Source organism: Numenius arquata, chromosome 8 (assembly GCF_964106895.1).
Source record: "Numenius arquata chromosome 8, bNumArq3.hap1.1, whole genome shotgun sequence".
NCBI classification, from domain to species: Eukaryota; Metazoa; Chordata; class Aves; order Charadriiformes; family Scolopacidae; genus Numenius; species Numenius arquata.
Window position 1 is genome coordinate 34,592,707 of NC_133583.1, and position 20,542 is coordinate 34,613,248.

Here is a 20,542-nt window from a genome sequence, read left to right on the forward strand (position 1 = left end):
AACAAACAAGAAATCAGTTAACATTCAGCCACAGGAAAGATCTGGGGCAGTTTCACCAAAACACATCCAAGATTGGTTTGCCAGTTACGAATTTATGAGGTTGACAATCATTATAACCATATGTAATACGAGAACTTTGAAGGTGACAAAAACATTAGTGACAGCAGGAATTTCTCGTCATTGTTTCTGAAAGGCAAGATTTTTATCTTCCCGGAAAAAGCTGCAAAATGAGAAAGAGAAGGCACACATTTCAACAAAAAAGAAGCAGTCAGCTCTGTTTGAGGAGTAGGAAATTAGACCAAAAGCAAACAGTCTCTCAAAAGTTAGATTTTAGTAGCAAGCAGAAAAAATATTTTTTAAAAAATGCATAGTTATGTAGTCCAGCCTACCACCTGTCAGGGAAATACAAGAGGCAGATGGTTACCAAAAGGAATTGGGACATATTCTATTTCAGTTAAGGATGCTTCAATATTACTTTACACAGAACTATTCTTCATCGGATACAGTACAGCTTCTTGATTTTTCTAAAAGTGAAAGGGACTGGCTTCTCTATGCCATGAAGCACAAACTATATTAACAAATATGCTGGAGCATCATCCACAGCACAAAGGTTAAATAAAGGCTAAAGCTGCAAACAGACCAATTTAAACTTCTCCAAGATTACTTGGCAAGTCAGTATTTGAAAGAAGAGAATGCAGAAGAACTGTAGACAGCACATCTACATTGATAAGTATTTTTAGAAAATTTAACATCCTTTCATTTTTGGCTGACATTTACTTACAGACGTGTATTTGGGCTTTTTTTTTTTTTTTAAAGTAGCACACTGTGTCCTCTAACCTCAAAGTCTTATTTGAACGCTTTTGATTTCCTGAAGTGTTCACCCTCACAGTTCCACCCTGTTGGGCTATAAGCATTTATCAGAGACTCCAAAAGAGTTGTTTGCTCAGCTCTCCCCTCTTCGCTTACCTTAGAGATTATTTACAGTGTTATAAACCATGTTTGTGCAAAGGATGGACCTGCACTTTACAACATTTCCTTATTGCTGAGTAATTTTTTATTGTCATTTACTCTCGTCAGCATCAGCTGCAGTTAAATCTTAGAAACCAAGTCATCTCTCTCTCCAAACTACTCTAGCAGTCCTCCATCTACCTTCCCCATTTTTGTGCCCTGCCTCAGCATCATACCTCACATCTCCAAGCTGGATGTGCACTGTTACCCTGCACCTTCTTGATCTCTTAACTGAAGATGCAGTAAAAGGGAGTGAAGTCCATTCACAGAAACAAGCTTCTTTTAAGAAGAGGTTACTGAGATGAGGCAGCAGGGTCACTGCTGGGCTGACCTGCAGGACCACATTAGAACAAGGGGCACCCAGGTGACTTGCGAGACAGTTTGTCCACTGGCACCCCATGGCTGCATTCACCATGGAGCTGGACAGGATTTTGGAGCACCACGGGACATCACTTCCACACACGTTTACTGGGCAAAAGGGAATCTTTACCAATACAATAAATAAATTCTTAAAGGCCAGCTGGCCAAGAGCTTTTCACTGCATGAGCTTTCAAGCAAAGCAACACAGAGAAGGCCCCAGACACAGCCCTCCATTGCCATCGTGAGCCTTCAGCCTCCCGAGACACCCAGATCAGCAGTTACACTGCAGAGAGATGGCCATGGCGAGGGCAACCTGTGGACACACAGAGCTCCTGCCCAACATGTGTCAAACATATGCTGGTGAGAACGTGCATAGCTAATTCTGAAGTTACTCATCTTTTAGTCTGAACACCAGAACTGGCACCGTTCATTTCAAACACCACAGTTCAGTTCCCCAAAGGCTCTAACATTCACTCTTCAAACAGCCAAGCTGCTGTTTCCTAAACGGCAAGACCAGTTTTAGTTCCAAACTGACCTGATTCTTGAAGTTTAGAAAGTCAATGGCCTTGAGAAGCCATGATCTAAAACCACTGCTGCACTGACAAACCTTAACTTCACCATAAACAAAGGGAATTCTCAGAAAGCTCATTCCACCAAATTGTTTCAGAAAGCCAGGGGAATGTAAAACTTGGGGAGTTCCTCTCTCTTTCCAGTTTTCCACAGAAGGTAAGCACCTTTCCTGCACACAAAGTTGTCCTGAGAGACTGGGCACGCAGGAGAAAGAACCCATAAGAGGTTCAGAGAGGGAACCACCACAACTGCATTGCAAAGAACTTCAGCAGTTAATCAGAGAGACAATCTGCCACAAAACCAAACAGAATCACAACTCATCACCGCCAAGGCCTCTTCCAGGTGAGTTGCAGAAGTCATCCCTAGTTGACAGCAGCCATCCACCCAAGTCCTGTAAGCCAAAGCTAAATTTATGATGCCTCTACAAAGCAAAATAATCCCTTGTAGATTACAAACTTGTGCTGTACACGCTCATGATACATCATATCCTCTATGCTTCAGGAATAAGCCTGAGATTAATTTACTACTGACAGATGCTAGAAGCCATAACAAGGTTTATAATTTCTGTGGCGTGGAGCAAGATTTTAGGGATCACTGAAGGGTAGCTGGCTCCACACCCAAGCTCCCCATGTTTTCCTTTGCAGGTTTCACTTTCTGCTGGCTTTAAGGACATACAGACAGAGAAGTTGTTGCTCATTAAAGGGACGCCTCATTTTCTCCTATTAATTCCTAGTTTCAATGAGCTATGCAAGCAGTGGTGCATTTCACTCTTATGTGGTTTTAACTTCATTTAAGAATATATAATTTTTTAAGTTAATGAGGGTTCTTAACTGGCAGCCTCCTTTGCAGTTAATGACAACTAGTTTATAATGAGGAAAAAAAGCTAGAACAACATGAAACCTCTGGTCTCTAGCAGTCAAAGTCCTCACAGTAAATTTGTCTGATCTACCAATCATTACAGATGTTCCGGTTTCAAACAAAGTATTTTTTAGATATAGTGAAAAACGTGCTAAAGGTCTTTCAGAAGCTGAGGAACTAGCTCAAACTTAGCTCCAAAACAAGTATCCCAACTTACTTTATGAAAGGAAAAAAGCAAATTGAGTCCATACCTCAGCTTTTCAATTTTAGGGCTTTTTTTTTTTTTTACCTGTAATTTTGAAAGAAGGGCAAAACTACACTCAACTGAAAAAGTATGCCAGCTAAGAATGACTAGTATGACTCAAAAAAAAAAAACCCACAAACCAACCCCAAAACCGGAGGTATTTGTTTATTTTTGAGGTATGGAGACATTTTGTGACTAAAGATGACATCGAATTTCCTGTAAGCTGCTTCCTTACATCATGCATAACATTTTCTTGAAATTCACACTTTTTCCCCACTACAGATTCAGAGTAAAGCAGACTCATTTATGAAGCAAAAGTAGCTTCGCTAGTCAGAGAACTACAGATAAAACTCAGGCGCAGCAGGAAAATAACAGTAGCAAAAACATAAGCTTCCCATACATACACTTCTTCTCTTACCTCCCTTTCTCCCACCTATGCCTTCTTTCAGATTTGTCTTGTTCTTCAGCAGCATTACTGTTATCTACCATGAGGATCATCATCCCAGATTAAAAATACCCCCAAATGTAGCAGCAAAGCAGCATTACCGCACACATCTGTGACAGCAAAGCCGTGCTTTGTACTTTTGTAGAACACATATCCTCTTACGAAGTAACCCATACAAGCAGAAGTGCAGCTCTGATAGTTGCACTGAATTGCAGCTCAAGAATCACGGTACCTGTCTGCCAAACCCAGGCATGCGTAAGCCTGGAATACTGCCTGGTGCTATGGGAAAATCACCCTGCATTACACTGGCTTTGATGCAAACGATCATCATCTTCTAAGAGCTCCACTGACATCTGCCCCCCAGACTGCAGAACAAGGCACAGATGCGAGTTGCATTCAGCCATGTGCAGCTCGAGTTGTACGTTGGGTGAAGGCCAGAAGTCCTGCAATTTTATTCCCGTAAAGAGTGCTCAGCCCATGCAGGAACGTTTTCATATAGTACGTACCTGTCCATTGCGGCGGGCAGCGGCAATTGTACGTGTTCACACCATCCACGCATACACCTCCATTTTGGCAGTTGTGATTCGGGCAGTCGTCAACGTTGTGCCCACAGACGCTTCCCTCGAAACCTGGACAAAGCAGAAACACAGCAGACTGAAACAGGCTTCCAGCCTCTTTTGAAGAGAATTCACCCTTTGTGCAGCTTCCCCCCTTTTCTTTTTTTTCCTCTTAAACACTTGCCCTGTTAGCCTAATCCTAAGGAACCTCAACGTAGCACACCGACCGGACACTTCGTTGAATGCCTTTGCCGATAGCACGCAGGTCAGACTATACAGTTAGACCACCACTACCACGGGTAGATGGACAAATTCATTTTCACCACCAAAAAGACAAGGGTATTTTTTTCTTTAAGTGACTAATGAGCAAACAAAGTGAAGACCACGAGATTTAGCTTACTGTGAGGTAAATTCATCACTGCCCATCAAGGACCACCCAGGACAAGGTTTTCGACGGCAAAAAAAAAAAAAGTGCCTGGCGTTCACTTCATGAATACCTCAGCATAGTCCATACACCTTCGCCACGCCAAAGAAAGATCTTCTCCATGCTTTGAAAATGAGCTTCTAAATTCCTGATTTGGCCCTCTTCAGTGTTAGACAAGTCAGTTGATCAACAGATCAGCCACCACCCGAGCGATGCTTAAACACTAAGCCCTGACTGAAAAGCAGAAGAAACCAGACACCCTTCCACAATGAAAATCAAGGCTCCTAATGAATGTAGCCACATTGGCAAGATATCCTTGCTAGATCTCCCTCTCCTTTCAAATAAGGAGAAGTGGGGACTTAAGGGAAGGGAATCTTCAATAATCCATCTTCCCCTCGATTTCCCCTGCTGATTTAGTCCACGCTTCATTAAATAAACCTGCCGTTTCTGCTGGATGAGAGCACTATTTATTAAAGCACAAGTGGATGCATGCTAATGTGGATGAAGTAAACGATTCCAGCACACACGCGTTAATTTAAAACATCAGCTCTGCCTCTTCACTGCTTTGGAATGTAATATTAACATGACACAGTCCTCTCATCCAAAATTATGCTTTAACCCCTCTACTTTTGAAGCCCTGTTCCAGACGCTTCCATAACATCTGTGTCAAGTCACACAGACCCTCTAAGCAACATATGGTCCAAGGCAGATCATGCTGTGTGGCAGATGAGACTGAGTCTTTAAAGCTCTGAAGCGGCTTCTCCAGACTACCACTACTCTCAAGACACTTGAGATGATTTGTATGCATTCCCACCTCTTGAACTTCTCCGATACTACAGGTAAGAGTCAGAAGCAAAGAGGAGCGCTGTTGCCAAGCTGCATCAAGTGCATTAGCATCCATCAGCAAGGAAGAACACCCAACATAAAAAAAAAAAAAAAAAAAAAAAAAAAAAAAAAAAAGAAGAGAGACCTGCATTATTACCTTCTCCCTTCAAAGCCCTTGCCACCTTCACCCAAGTTCCTGCATATTCCACGGCAGTAGGGAAGGTTAAAACACAGGGGAATTATGCCATGGTTAGTCTGAATCCTAATCATCACAGCTGTGCCCTCCTGGCCAAAGGCACTGAGGAACACCTACCACAGAATACAATCAGTATCAGATCAATCTCTACTTTTAAAACCATATGAAGCTACCATGCACGCCTAAAGGCTCAGCTGTAAAACACAGGGGCGTCCTCTCAGCTTGCTTTTCAGCTTGAGGAGAATCATTCCACTGACCACATATTGCCCTCATGCCAGCGACGTGATCAGCATGGAAATGCAGGCAGAACCACAGACTCGGAAGGTTTAAGTTCCTATCCTTTCAGCTCGGACAATATGAACGCCTATCCTACTTCCTAAGAAAGAAATTCCTGACAGCAGATATTAATTTAAAACTATCTCACTGCACCACACACAAATTTAAAATGGCCCAATGATTTTGAGTAATAATAAAGCATGGAAGTCACCCCAACACTAAAACCTCACCAAGCCACTGTACACGTTCACATTTTAACCAGTTTTATTATCATCTAAGAGCTGGTCCTCAAGCATCTCATGCAAATGTAGGAAACCATTAATCCCACGCTAAAAGCTGAAGAACACCACTGTGACAACGGAACAGAAACAAAGAAGAGCTTATGAAAAAAGCGATGTAGTAAAAGGTCCAAGAGAAATGATACACAGCCAAGCGTGCTCAGTCAAAATATATCTCCAAGGGAAAGGGAATCAGGAAGGGTTGAAATGGTGAAGACGACACTATTTTGAGTGCACAGCTGAGGAAAACACAAGTTTCCTTTTTGGTAACTTCCCAACTCCCAAATTCCCTTTAAATTTGTCTTACTCTGAAGAACAACTTTTGGCTCAGTTTCAGAGCATCTCAATAGCTAGAAAGGCATGATTTTTGTGTCCTCTTCAAGCCAGACTTACACTGCAATGTTGCAACCTGCTTAATTTGTAAATAACACTGTCCTAGTGAAGCTTAGCTTTCATTGGTAAAACCAGGCCCTTTAGAGTCACGGTCGTTTGGGCCAATGCTCCTACGTTTGAGCATGACAAGCATGAAGTTGCTGTGAGAGGCGTGAGCTTTTCTTAAGCTGGGTCCCAGGATCAGATTTTGCAGTTGCATAACCTGACTCTTTTCCAGAAATCCAGAGAGTTCACTGTGTGGATGTATTTGGACACCTGACACTGCTTCCTGTTCCCCCCTGTGCTGGGACTAACATGTTGTCCTTTCCTTTCTCCTTCCAAGAGTACAGTTTGCAATACATATCCTGACTTTTGCTCCATATCTCCAAGCACAGCAAACTAAGGAATGAGAACCTCAAGGGGAAAAGCGTTCCCACTGCTAACAGCGTGTTGTTCCTCCTCAAGTACGCAGAGGGATACAAGCGGATAACTTTACTCCTACGTCATCTGCAGTCTCCACCCCATTCCAGTGCACTATAACCAGTTCCCTCCAAATCTTAATCCTTAGCCTTATTTCAACCCATAAATTACATCTCAGATTTTCTGCAGAGCCAATTAATCATGGGGACAGGAAGCTATACCTGAACGAAAATACCAAGTTATTGCCAGATTTAGGGCCCGCTGAGAAGAAATTAGAGATCTCGACAGAGTGCGCTAAAGTTGACCTGCATCATTTTGACACAGAAGTAAGGTTCTGCTCACCAGGTGCCCAACAGCACTTGCCTGTACACAACTCCGACAGTTCAGCTTCTTGACATAAACATGAGATGGGCTACTCCACGTAAGAGAGCCGGCTCACCCAGAGCAGAGGGGCACGCACGCCACCTGGCACCCCAAGACTGTCCCCATGCAGAACTTCACACCCCATAGGAAGCGGCTCACCTCTAAATCCCAGCAGGTAGGGTCCTTCCCCACCGCGGGAAATTCAGTATGGCCGCTAGACCCCATTGATGATGCTCACGGGGCAGGGTGATGCTCCGCTACAAACCAGCGGGAGGTTACTTCCTCTTCCCAGGAAGTGTTCCAGCTCTCATAAACAGCCCGCTCCAGCCTGACAGATCGTTTCCTGAACAAGCCCTTGGAATTCCCTAGGGTCCTTATCTTAGTTAATGGGTAATTATTTTGATGGATAACAATGAATAATCACTTTCCCAGCTAAGAACTTCCTCTATTGACTTGTTTTAACATTCCACTAAAGGTTAGATGCCAAATGAACTCCTTTTTTGTCAAGTATTTATAACTACGAGCTCATTCTTACATATTTGAAGGAGTTGCTAATGCTTCAGGTTAAGTCTCTTTCACAGAAGTTTGTTTGTTTTGGTTTTTTTGTTTGTTTTTTTTGTGTGTGTGTTTTTTTTTTTTTTTACTATGACTCTTGTGATTGACCTAACATGCTCACTTGTCTACAATTTAGTTTCTACCTAAATCAACAAAGCCTGGAGGAAAAATGATTATGCTAGACAGATAGAAAATAAGAAGTTATCTTTCATACAGATGTAATACTAACAGTATATGTAACTCTTCACTTACACTTGCCACCAAATGCTGACTTCTTCTTACACACGACTTTATGAATTACTTAATGGCAAGATTTGTTTGTGTAAATCCGCAAGTGAAATGGGAACCTGAGAATTTAAAATAGCAGCTTGACTACACTGTACGTAAACAGTACTTGTGCTACTGTAGAAAAAGCTTCTGTGATGTGTAACTCCAGGATGTAGGGGTTTTCCACATTTTCAAGCTCTTATTCTCATGTATCTATATTTGCAAGAGATGGAATTCACTCAAAAGCCAAAAAGAGAACATCTACAGGAAACAAGAACCCATTCCTGCCAGTCCAGGGGTAACCTAATTATGCCTAAATTACTGCTTCGGCACAGTTTTCTTCAAAGCAGTTTCACAGGTCACAAGATGCAAAATCAAATCAAAAACCATTCCAGCAGTTCAAGATGTAACTGCCTCCAGCCTCTGCGGCCATAACGCTGAGCAATGGTAACATCTTAAGGCAGTCCAGAAGGAAGGGCTAGAGCAATTCCATTTATAGTCACAATATCATCGGCGTTGCTCCAGTTCAGAGAGGGAGTCAAAAGAGGAATTTTTAGTCCACAACCTTGGCACTCTCTTCGAGATGAGCAGGCCTAGTTCACATCTTCCCTGGGCGTGACAGGCCACCATTTCTCTTCTCTTTCTGTTGACCCTTCCTTCCCAGACAGAACCTTTTCCAACACTTCCGAAATTTCACTCTGCTTGCTTCACTAAGGGTGAAGAAACAGCTGGGTGCCTAGCCTTTATCAAAGAGTTTAATGTAAGCATTTTGGCCTCTCCAACCTCTCCCCTTTTTTGCTGTTTTTCAAATGACTAGCTTTAAAAAAAAAAAAAAAAAAAAAAATCAAGCTAGCAAAACAACATGGCCAACTTAAACAAATACAGGAAATACTGAAGTGAAGGCTCTCAAAGCCACATTAACGCGCCCTCACTATACACGTTGTGTACCAAGTCCAAAAAAGCAGCTAATAATCCAAAACGCGTGTGAGCAGTGTGGGTGTGCAACTGTTACTATAGCAATCTCATCTTCATTTCCTGACCATAGTTTAGCCAGCCCACATGCTTGTCTAAGGGAAAATGTGCTCCTACCCAGCCTCGTGCCCCTGTAAGAGAATCACAAAAGCAAACTGTCTTATCAGCTTTACAGGATCAAGCCCTTCAAACTTCATCTTCCTCTCCTCTCCTCCCCACCACGCTACTTCTGCATGAGATCTTAAACTCCTTGAACTAGCTAAACAGATCTGACTTTAAAAAAATTCTGAATTTCTGATCAAACCTGTTAATCCAGAGATACTTAGTTTACAATTTCATTTCAAAAAGATGCAAAGCAGAAGAGCAATAAATTCCCTGCGAGCAACTGTTAGACAAGATACAGCATTTCCAAAGACCCTATATGTTCAAGCACTGTTTCTTCAAGCATAGTTAGAAATGGTTGCTTTCACACAAAACTAAAGATGATACATCCTTCTATTTTAAGATTGACTTTCCTAAATTCTTCAAAGTCACATGGTTGCTCAGACAACCCAGAAAATTGTTGTGCAGGCACTTGCTAAGATTGACAATGTACATTTAAGGTCATTTGAGCCAACACTCCAAGACAAAGGTCTCAAAAAAAGTATTTTTCACAAATTAAGTTCTAAATGCTCTTTCCACACATACCTGTGACTCCAGATGATTCCCATGAGAATGCAGTCACTCTACATTCAGCCTAAACAATATATGGCAGCTACATCTTTCACAGAAATAACATCAGAGAAATGCTTAAGGGAAGAGAGTTTACTTTTCTAGATTACCACACACCAAGTGTTCCCCGTGCCAAACTGCAATACACTTAAGTAGGAAGTCTAGTCAAAAGCATTTCCAAACAATCAGTTTCCCATGGACTGAATTAGTAAAAAAAAAAAAAAAAAAAAAATCAGCCTAAGAAAAGTCACCCCGATATGCAAAGACAACTAGTACTGCCCTGTGGTCAGCACTGACAAGTGGGTGGGGAAGAGCAGGACAGGATGAGACCACCAGGGTCCCTACCGAGTGACATACGGTCATTTGTAGAGATGGGTGTCCTGGTGATAGGAGCTCAGCCCGACGCTCGAAACCTCTACAGCCTGTGATCCTGAGTAAGCACATCACCCCTGCTGTAGATGAACTCAGGGCAGCCAACAGCACCAGAAAACAAGCAAGTATAATTTATCTGGAGGTATTACAGGGCAAAAAGGGTGCGGTGAGTTGGAAACAATACCTCCTAAGATTTGGAGGAACTAGAGGAGAAAATGGAAGGGAATAGAACCCAGTATGTTTTAGGGGTAAAGACTGAGGAAAGACACATGCTCATCTTCATTCAAGCACTGAAGTTAACTGTGGCCTTTACTGACACAAAACTATGTATTTACAGAGGTTTATGTTCATGGAATTTCCCACTCCAAATGAGCAGTAAGAGATACCACCTTAATCTCTTTGAATCTACCTCATCGTTCTTAACCTATTTGATTCTCTGCCACTAACTGGGTTCAAAAGAAGTCTATCGTTTCTAGCCCTCCGTTTTCTTCCCTTCCGTATTATAAAATCCTGGCACTCAGAAATTAAGATCAGAGTTTCCTGCCTTGCTGAGATTTCTGCCTTCAACCTTACTTTACGTGAATATCACATAGAAACTCCAAGACAAGTTTTCAGAAGAACACAGATAGGCGTGCAGCAACAAGACTATGAAACCAAGCGCTTTTGAGAAAGCATCGTTTACCTGGCAGACAGTTGCACTCAAAGGTGAAGTCACTTGTTTGATGGCAAGTTCCTCCATTCATACAGGGTGATGGTGAACATGGCACATAGACGCTCTCACAGCGATGCCCTGTATAGCCTGGCTTGCACTGGCATCGGTATGAACCGGGCAAATTGACACAGGTCCCACCGTGTTGACAAAGGCCTGGTGTGGCACATTCATTCACATCTATCTCGCACTTCTGGCCAGTGTAGCCAGACAGACAGGTGCAGGAGAACTTGTTTCCAGATACAGTACAGGTACTTCCATTGGCACAAGGCTGAGATGTACAGGCATCAATCCACTGGCAATCCTTTCCTGTAGGATGGGGAGAGAGCACTCCATTAATAAGTTATTTCTATGGAAAATCGGATTTCCTTCATGCTACCTCAAAACGATTGGTGTACTAAATCTTAAAATTATTACAGGAAAATTCATGTCTGTGTTTTACAGTAATGTATTTGAAACAAAAATCAATTTGCTGGTTACAGTACAAAGTCATTTTATTTACAGGGCAGCAGCAAGATATAGAATGTTGTGATTTATAAAAGTAACCCAAGACCTGAAATTATACTATACACTGGCAGTCTCTCTTCTCCTATGTCCCCTTCAAGAATAAAAGAAGTAAGTTTCCATGCTTCTCCTCAGGCCAATTATACTTTTCCCATAGCTTTTGCCAACCAAGTTTACTTCATCTTTTCTAGAAGGTAGTCTCTGAACTCAAAGTGCAACAGCCACTCCAGAGTAGCTTCTGCAGTCAGTTTTCCCACATGGACAGCCCCACAAGATCTAAATGTCTTTCTGCTTACGCATAAAGGGGAGGGAGTTTGATTCCCTTCCCCCCTTTGCTTTTTCTGGTCATGAAGTCATTTCAACTTCCCATTTCCTGTGCAGGAGCCAGTAAATTTGACAGCGTATTACAACTGCCCCAGAACATTCCAGGATGAAGTAAATCACGAAGGAGGGAATCTGGAGGTACAAACGCAGAACCTCACCAGTGTAACCTGGAGGACAGACACACTCATACGTTTCCTGGCTGTGGGGATGACAAGTTCCTCCGTTCAGGCAGGGCTGGGATACATAGCAGAGGTGCGATTCGGAATATTGACACTCCTCTCCTGTGAAGCCTGGAGCACATTTGCAGGTAGCCTTTCCTATCAGAGACGTAGTTTCACAAGTTCCCCCGTTCTTACAGGTATTGCTTTCACAAGGGTTTCTGTACTGGCAGTAGTCTCCAAGGAAGCCTTCTCGACACCTGCAACAGAGAAGAAATTATTTGTGGCACATTCCCCTAAAGCCTTGCTGTCCTGGGAAGATATCAGAAATTAAGTCCCATCTTGGGCTCCATAGTCTTTGAATTTGCCATAATTAGTGGTAACAGTAACAGTCCTAAATGCTAACGTCATAGATGTAACAGGGCCTTCCTCTGGGATTGTCCCAAATGAGACCACTGAAAACTTAAGTTCAAATTGTGAAATCGCTCATTACAAAATAAATAAAATAAATAAATACTGCATACATTCAGAGTTATATCAAAGGCAGGAACAACTTCTTGCACTTCCCTTCAAAACGTTAGTAAAAGCCTAAGTGTTAATGAACTGCTGAGTAACAATTAATTCCTTGCACCTACTCTCTTTTTAGAAGAAAATCAATAGTTTCAGTAATAAACACCAGGTATCATCCATCTTCCAAAGTATTTATAAACTTTGTACAAATGCAGCGTCTGAGGGCCTGAAGATCTGTAGCAGATCTTTCTCCGCAGTGCTCCCAGGAGACAGGACCATACTGTTATCCTCATGTTGATAAGTGCATCTGAGACTGTGACATGCCGAAGCCTGCGCTCAGCTGGCAGCGCGAAGCCCTGAAGTCAGGTCTCCCACGCCCCTGGCGAGCACCCTAACGACAAGGTCATTGTTCCTCTGTCTCCCACAGAGGAACGAATACACACACGCTATCTACAGCTAGGGCAATATTTTATACAAAGATCTGCAATTGCAGAATAATTGCAGTTATTTCTCTCTAACCTAAACTTATGTCAATACAGTCTGACTACACTTGTCAGCTGCAATCCATCTTTTAAACGGCCTTTGTACTACAAATTTTCCATTTAACTTCCAGTGATACAGGACCCAGGCAAGCAAACCTGCAAACCCCACTTTTGTGTCACCCACAAAAGTTCCATTGGCTTCTTTCAGGTAGCAGAAAGCTGCAAGAGTATACACTGGATAAAAATAACACCTAACATACAGAACAGGACCGTCCACTTGCAGGGTGGTGGTTTTTTTTCCTGTAACACACAGCTGCATGCTTTAGCTGGTAATTAACCCAAGATACACACAGCCTGAGAGAACATGTATTTCACTGCAAAAAACTTCAGAGGTGAACGTTAGATTTCCTTTGTTCCAGAACAGGATAGGTACAATTATTAAATCAATGACATACTCAAAGGAAGGAGATTCCAACTACAAGAAATAGAGTCTCTAGTTAGCCCCCAGACAAGAACGTAACAGTAAAGAGACTGCCTTTTCCTTATGCTCTTAGAAGCGTACAGTGGATTAAAAGATAAAAAAAAACACCTCCCACCTAATATCTAACTGGACAGGCCTTAAAATTCAGTTTAGAAGTCAAAGAATGGTTATGAAGCTATGCTTTAAACAGAATACTACAAGGATCTGCCTCTGTGCCTATGCTATTCAACACTCCTATCAATGAGTAACAACAGGAAACATCAACGCTGGTCAAACACGTAGGTAAGAGAGAAGACAAGCTCTTGACAAGAGAGTAGCAACACGAACTGCTTTACAAGGCAGCCAGCATGCAAAGCGCACTTTAGCAACTGCGAAGCCATACATCTAGAAACCAAACATAGACAGCATCCTCCCCAAAACCAGAGACCAATCTGGGAAAGACAGACTTGCTCCGATGGTTCCTAACAGTCGGCTGAACGCAAAATCCCGGCGTGACAGTTTGGCCAGGAGCATTGTTGTTGTACAAACAACAAATATCAAGCAGAAGTAAATGAGATTGTGCTACACCTAGTGTAATACTTCATGTCACAACCATTACATCAGTTCTGGTGTCCGCTCTTTAAGAGGGAAGAGCTGAAATGAATTCAAAGAAGCCAAAAGTAACAATTAGTAGAAAACTTGATGCAATGTAAAGCTCAAGTAGTTCAGTCTATTTATCAAAGGGAAAAGAGAAGTAGATGGCTCATCAAAAGCTTCAAGTATCCATAAAGAAACTCAGATTTTACAATAATTCGCAATGTAGATGGTACAGGGATAATGGAACTGAGCAGTCAGAAGTTCGAGCTAGACAAATTCAAATTAGGAATAGGGTAATATCTTTATCTGCAGACACAGACTTAAACGCAGTCTCTCAGCAGTGGAGAGAAACAACTGGAACAACGCATTTAAGGTCTCAGTGGAATTTCTCCATCACTCACGCTTGTTTAAAAGAACACCAGGATTGGCTGTTTCAGAAAGAGTATGCACGCTAGTTCAAACACAGCTATTCACAGAGGTTATTATCCGAGTTACGCAAGGGGTCATTACTAGATGACCACAACTGTTTTTTCTCATGTTAAAATTTATTAAATAGCTTTAGCCCTATGTCTAAAGCAGGAAAGTCATATAATAGATGTGCATAATCGTAATTTACCATTCCCCACATCCAAATTAGGCTCCTTTCACCATACCTTAATACTTTCAACTTCGTACCCAAGAACAGACATGAAAGAAGCGTTTTTGCAGGGCAAGGCAGGATTAATAAAGTTACAGAAAGCAAATCCTGGAACAATACCATTTGCAGAATATCCTTTGCCTCTTGTGCCATCCTCGGCATAACAGCTGAAGGCTGTCAGTCAGCGTGAGCCGCTGCCACATCATGCGAGAGGCAAGTCTTCGGGTATTCTAGGCTTCAGCCATGGCAGTTCCATAGGCTTCCTTTAACATCCCAAATCCCTCCTCAATATGGATTAGAAACGAGTCCAAGCGCCAGCGGGCTACAGCGCGGCTTTGTAGGAGCTCGATCGCATAGAAATCTGGCACCCAGCGCGGCCGGCTGTGCCAGAAGCTGGAGGACTGCTCGACTCCCACGGCATTCAAGCCTGCACACGGTGCACTGGCTAGCTCTGCTCAGAGACCGTCTGGGTAATTACAATTAAATCATGTTTCTGGACATCTATATGCAGCTGATGAAAGCGTAAAGTCAAATTGAACTTCAGTCCCAGAAGGCTTACGAGATTTCATTATGGGGATTTCTTCTGGGTTCACCACCACCAGTGGGGGGGCGGGGGGGTGTCTGGGGCAGCTGGGCCATCCTCCGTGCCAGCAGTACGTCAAGCTCCTCAGAACAACCGCAGCAAACTACGGGCCTTGTAGTTCTCTTTATCACGAAAGAAAAGAGCAACAAACCAGAACGTCATAGAACCCCAACTAGGGCATCTCGTCGGGCAAACAAGAGGGCCACCCCCCAACTCCACACCCAGCACCCCAACAAATACAAAATAAACCAAAGCACACCTAAAACCTAAGTCCTAAAGTGCTATTTTTCATTGAGAGGCCGTGAAACAAACTAGAAAGTCTAGAGGAACTTCTCGTGTTTTGTCCGCAAACAAACAAACCACCAAAATAACACCTTCTCGCCCACTCCCCAACACTGAGGGATACTGGAAGGTGCATTTAATTGTTGCCCCTGGCTAACAGAGAGGAGGGAATCTAAACACTGATTAAGAGTATTGCTGGTATGATTTAAGAGGAAAGCCGAGACCTGTGCTCTAAAACAACACTTGCAACCATCACCACAAACGGCCCAACATTTTGTACACAAATGTTCTGGTACAAAGTTGAAGAGCGCTCCAAGACCGGGCTTGTTCTGGTATCTTCTGAGGCTAATCAGAAAAACATGAGGGAGCGCTCCAGAAGGGAACAGCAAAAGCTCTTTTAACTTCAGCTATTTCTATTTGGAAGGAAAAAGCCTTACAGAACATGCCAGAGGGAACATGCCTGCCTGTGGAAAGATGGCAGGTCAGGTATACACGGCCCTTGTACCCACCATTTTGTTCTCCTCCTGGAGAAGTGCTTGGTCACACAGTTACGCAATTTTCCCCTCCAGCAATTCAGTGCAATCCTTTTTTGAATGTTAAAGAACAAAAAACATACAGTCCAGATTTTCAACCATGTCTCCTGTCATCAACATTTCTAAGCACAAATACTAGCAATTTAGTTCTAAATGTTGGCGGAGATAAAACTGCAAATATTTGCCCCTGATTCATGTTGGGCACCACATTGTTTCTCTAAAAATAGAGGCAAACACTGAAAAAGCGGGGTCTAAGTCCAGATGACTTTGAAGGATATGATTATCGTCAACAGAAACTCCAGCTTCCCACCACCCTTGCTCTGCTCTCTTCTCATCCCAACCTACTCTTTCAAGTTCTCTTTCGGAGATGGGGGAAAAAAAAAAAAAAAAAAAAAAAGACACTTGTCTAGAAAGGAGCTTAAAATTGTAGCAGCTTGTGTCAGCTCCAAATGACATGCTCAGAACAGGAAACCGAATCTTTTCCAAATAAAAGCCACTGTTTCTCCTCAGTTTTCCATCTCACACTCAGAAACAGAAACAGGAAGATGCAGTTTGTTCTGGCACTTTCTGGAAGCACACGAGGTCTCTTAACCTACTTCAACAGGAATTTAATCTTTTAAGAACAAATTTCACATACAACTTAATTCAAATCATGATTTCTGAAAGCCAGAGAGTTTGAAATGGGAAAATGTCCTGTGGGCTGCATCAGCTATGCAGCTGCTTCTAATTAAAGCTTCTCCTTTACTCTCTCTGGGCTACTTTCCAGCACAAATACTTTAGTCAGAGCTCGGCCCATTTCCCCCCCCCCCCCCCCCTCCTTTTCAGCTACAGCCTGCATTTGCCTTAGCTCAGGCTCTCATGGAGCTAAACAAGAGACGTAAAAACAAAATGAAGGTATTTATCCACATTTGAAGTATCCACAAATCCAGAGCCGCATTCACTCTAACAAGCTAACGCTACAAAGTGAAAGTAGAAGACTCACAAAAGCTGCATTTTTGGCTCTTCTGCCACAAAACTACATTGAAGTTACCTCCCAATACTTAGCTCTCTTGCTTTCGAAAGAATTCTGGAAAATATGCCTGGTCTGTTGGAAAAATCTCCTCATCTGCTGCACTATACTTGCTTGGGCACATTCATAGGACAGTCTCTGCAAATGCACCTTATAGAGGGTTTTAACCAGTCTTCCAGATGTTTGATTTTCATGGGAGTTTCCTAGTCGGGCCCCGTGATATCATCTGGAGATGCACAGAAGGAAGCAGATGGTTTTAATTTAAAACGCGAAGGGAAGAATTCCCTGGTAGTCTTGCTTCTCCCCCCCCTCAACTCAACGCCCACTTCGCTTCGACTGGAAGATGCTTCAATGGACCGGGGGTGGTGGTGTAAAAAAAGTGCAGTCCAATGACTAACGTGAGAAGGGTCTCAGCTATTTTGCTACAGATTTTAACCAGACTTCCCTCTGGCTCCCGACTTCTGACTCCCACACCTACACCTCCTCTCAGGAGGGAGAACAGGATTCTCTGGTTAGCTTTACAAAACGCGCTCCTTCCCATCTCTCAAGGCTCCCATCTACGCGTCATATACTTTGAATGTAAACCATGGGATGGGACGGCCTCTCGGTTGCGCCTTTAAAAGCAGTACACAGCTATTGTTCCTGCGCCGAGGAGGAACAGCAACCGGAACCTCAACAGGCAAGGTTTAGTTCAGCTTCTTCTGTCCATCGGAGCTGGGAACAGCTTTTGGTCTGCACAGGTAAATAAAATTGCAGTAGAAAACTTGGACCGAGAGACTCGAATCACCCCTTCGCTCCCAGATTTGAAGCTAAAAGTGTGTGTACTCTCTCTCCCTTCCCTCCTCCCCCCCGCCCCGTCTTGGTCTCTGGGGTCTCCTTTAACTTCTGAAAGGAGACAGAAGGAAACAGGAAAGGGCAGCCCATTCTCAGAAAGGGACAACTTTTCAACTTTTGCATTTAGCCTCTTCTGGAAAACTCTCAGACCTCATCCTGCTACAAGGTCTCCTATGGGTATTCCCCATTCACTGGTCTAGGAGTGATTAGTCTCCCGAGATAGACCCTGAGAAGATATCTGCCGCAGTCTGGGAAGCAGTTCTGCAGTCTAGGATCTTGCCTTCATCCCCAGAAGTCCTCTTAAATCTGAGTTAAAGTTCATTTATGAAGATCCAGCTGGAAAGAAAGGCGGGTCCAAAACCTGGCCAGGGAGTTGGAGTCAGTGAGGGCTAGAATTGGGATAGAAGCCCCTTACTGCCATGTTGCTGTTGCTTTTAGTTTAGCATGCTTTGAGGTCCTCCTGATGCCAACATGCAGATAAGAGGTAAAAACTGTATCCTGCAATGTGAAAGTGTGCATAAACTTCTGCACACAGTGAGAAAAAACACTGCTCACTGAAGAGGCCCAGAAGCACACAAAGCTGCACAGATCCAACAGCTTTGGGCATGAAAGGATGTGCTGAAGGAGACAGTCCTTTTGGAATCGGCCAGCTTCAGCAGTCTCCACTTTCAACTAAGCACAGCAACAAGCCACGGTGTCACTGTACTTTCATTATTATTTTTTTTTTCTACTTTTTTTTTTTCCTTTTGCCATTAGGACCCAGCAAAAGACACTGGAGTTAAAGCAGTGCTTTGGTTCATAGAGAGGTACCGATATCCCTTCTGGGCACACAACGAGCAACAGTCCCGAGGTAAAAAAATAAAATCCCATCTTAAAAACCTACAAAGCACGAGAAGTAGCAAGACCCAGTTTCCTCCCTAAACCTTGGAGCACCCCTACCTCAGCTCCCCTCCTTCTCACTTCTGCTTCTCTCCCTGGCACCTTCTTGCTTCTGCTCCCTGTCACTGGGGCACAGGGGAGGGAAGTTGGGAGGCAGCCAGGCACAGCTGCCAGGCACAGGGAAACCAGTTCAGATACCCTCCACTTCAGGGTCCTGCCCAACCCTGCACCCACCTGCGGCAGAGCAGGCTCTCATGCCCAGAAAACAGTAGGCAGCGCTGCCAAAAAAATCCCTGCTTCTCCTTGAAACAGCTCCTGGTACCCAGCACCTTCTCAGAGAGGATGCCAAGAAGAGGGCTCCTTCATGCTCAACACCTCAATGTGCAAAAGGCTGCCTGGAGATGCTTTGGCGGGGCGGAGGGGGGTTGGGGGGCGGGGAACAAAACCAAAACCCACCACAGAGCAACGCCAAGCCAAACCACAAGCTGAAAATCCCTTGTGTCAAAGCTTGGAAGGGCAGGTCCTCTTCGTCCTGCTGCTGCCATCACAGCCATACTCCTTGGAATATGATCTGCATCCTCACCATGCCAGTCACTGGATGGGCATAGAAAGATCTCTCAAACAAACATTCTGACCTTGGGAGACGCAAACACAGGAATGTGTAATTTTCTAAATATAAAAATCAAGGTCAAAGAAGGTCAGTAATTCTATCAAGCAGTGCCACAAAATGACAGCCATGGGCCAGCAGCGTCACCAGGGGAACAGAGCTACTTAAAGGGCGCTCGCAAGAGCAATCTGATAAAGATCCAACTCCGATTTCCTTACAAGGGTCACAATCGCTGTTCCCACAACAGAAGCCAGATGCACCAGAATAAAGGTTTCTTCACAGAAAACTGGCTTTCTCTTTTAATGGAGTAGACGCCGCAGGATTTTCTGACAAAGAAAGCTGTTCCAGCACTAAGCTGTCACTCACTGCTTTTACCAAATATAAAGACTAGATGTTTTGCTTATCAGTGCTTACGTTACTCGTGTCTTATTATATATGATTATCTCTGATGCAGTTTCCCCCTCAGCTATTCGCTTGTTTCTTACAGACAGCAAGATTAACTAGATGGACTGACCGCACACTAGAACAAACAACTTGGCCAAGAGGAGGTACAGAAAGAGGAAGAGAGCCTCTTATAAAAACTTATTGCCCAGCAGAGGAAGTACTGCAGAAAACTTGAAAAAAGTGGAAGGGGTGGAGATTTAGCTAATCAGCAAGTGATCCTGCAGAGCTAGAAGCCCAGCCACTTGCTTTAGTAATAAGTTCAGTTTCCTGAACAAAACATTTCTACTCTTACAGCCATCAAAAATTCAGAAAGTCATTTAGGCTACCCTACCGGATAGAAAGTTCCCCTATTCAGAGTTCCTCATAGTGCAGGAAAGAAAAAAAAAGTTAAAACCAAAACAGGATGCTAAGAATCAGCCTGCTAAAGGTAGAGCCTCCACAGTTGAGGGTTGGTTTTTTTTGTTATTTTTTCCTTCCTTCCTAAAAAAAAAAAAAAAAAGGGTTCTTGAGCCAGAACTAGAAAACAGACACGTACTAAGCTCTGTATACAGGCCACTATTAGCCTTTCCAATTACCCTGGCACCTGTAAAGGGACTGAGCTGTTACTTGAAGGAGGGGTGGCTTAAGACCTGCAAGAAGACTTTGCACAAAAAGGAAGAAGTCAACATTAGAATTATAAATAACTCTGTGCAGTAAAAAAGAAATAAACGTAAGAGTGGTCAAAGCTGCCACTGCGATAAGGGAAATGTGTCAAGATCTAGACTGCACTACAAATACTGAACGGAAGTTAATCAGATGAACAAACTACACTTTTTTTTTTTATATATATAGTCTAAGACACAGTTAAGAGGAACATGCAAGTTGGAGAAAACACATCCTTATGATGGTACAAGTGGCACCAACATCAATAGCAGTCT

At 43.2% G+C, this 20,542-nt stretch overlaps 1 protein-coding gene across 1 annotated transcript in view; it reads right to left on the reverse strand.

The window, feature by feature from the left end:
* Positions 1 to 20,542, reverse strand: part of NOTCH2 (notch receptor 2) — an 85,948-nt gene that overhangs the window by 53,454 nt on the left and 11,952 nt on the right. Inside the window, exons 3-5 of the mRNA XM_074151774.1 lie at positions 11,769 to 12,028; positions 10,756 to 11,091; positions 3,992 to 4,114 (exon numbers count right to left, since the gene is read on the reverse strand). Coding sequence (XP_074007875.1) covers positions 3,992 to 4,114; positions 10,756 to 11,091; positions 11,769 to 12,028 — 719 coding nt within the window. The remainder of the gene's footprint in view (positions 1 to 3,991; positions 4,115 to 10,755; positions 11,092 to 11,768; positions 12,029 to 20,542) is intronic.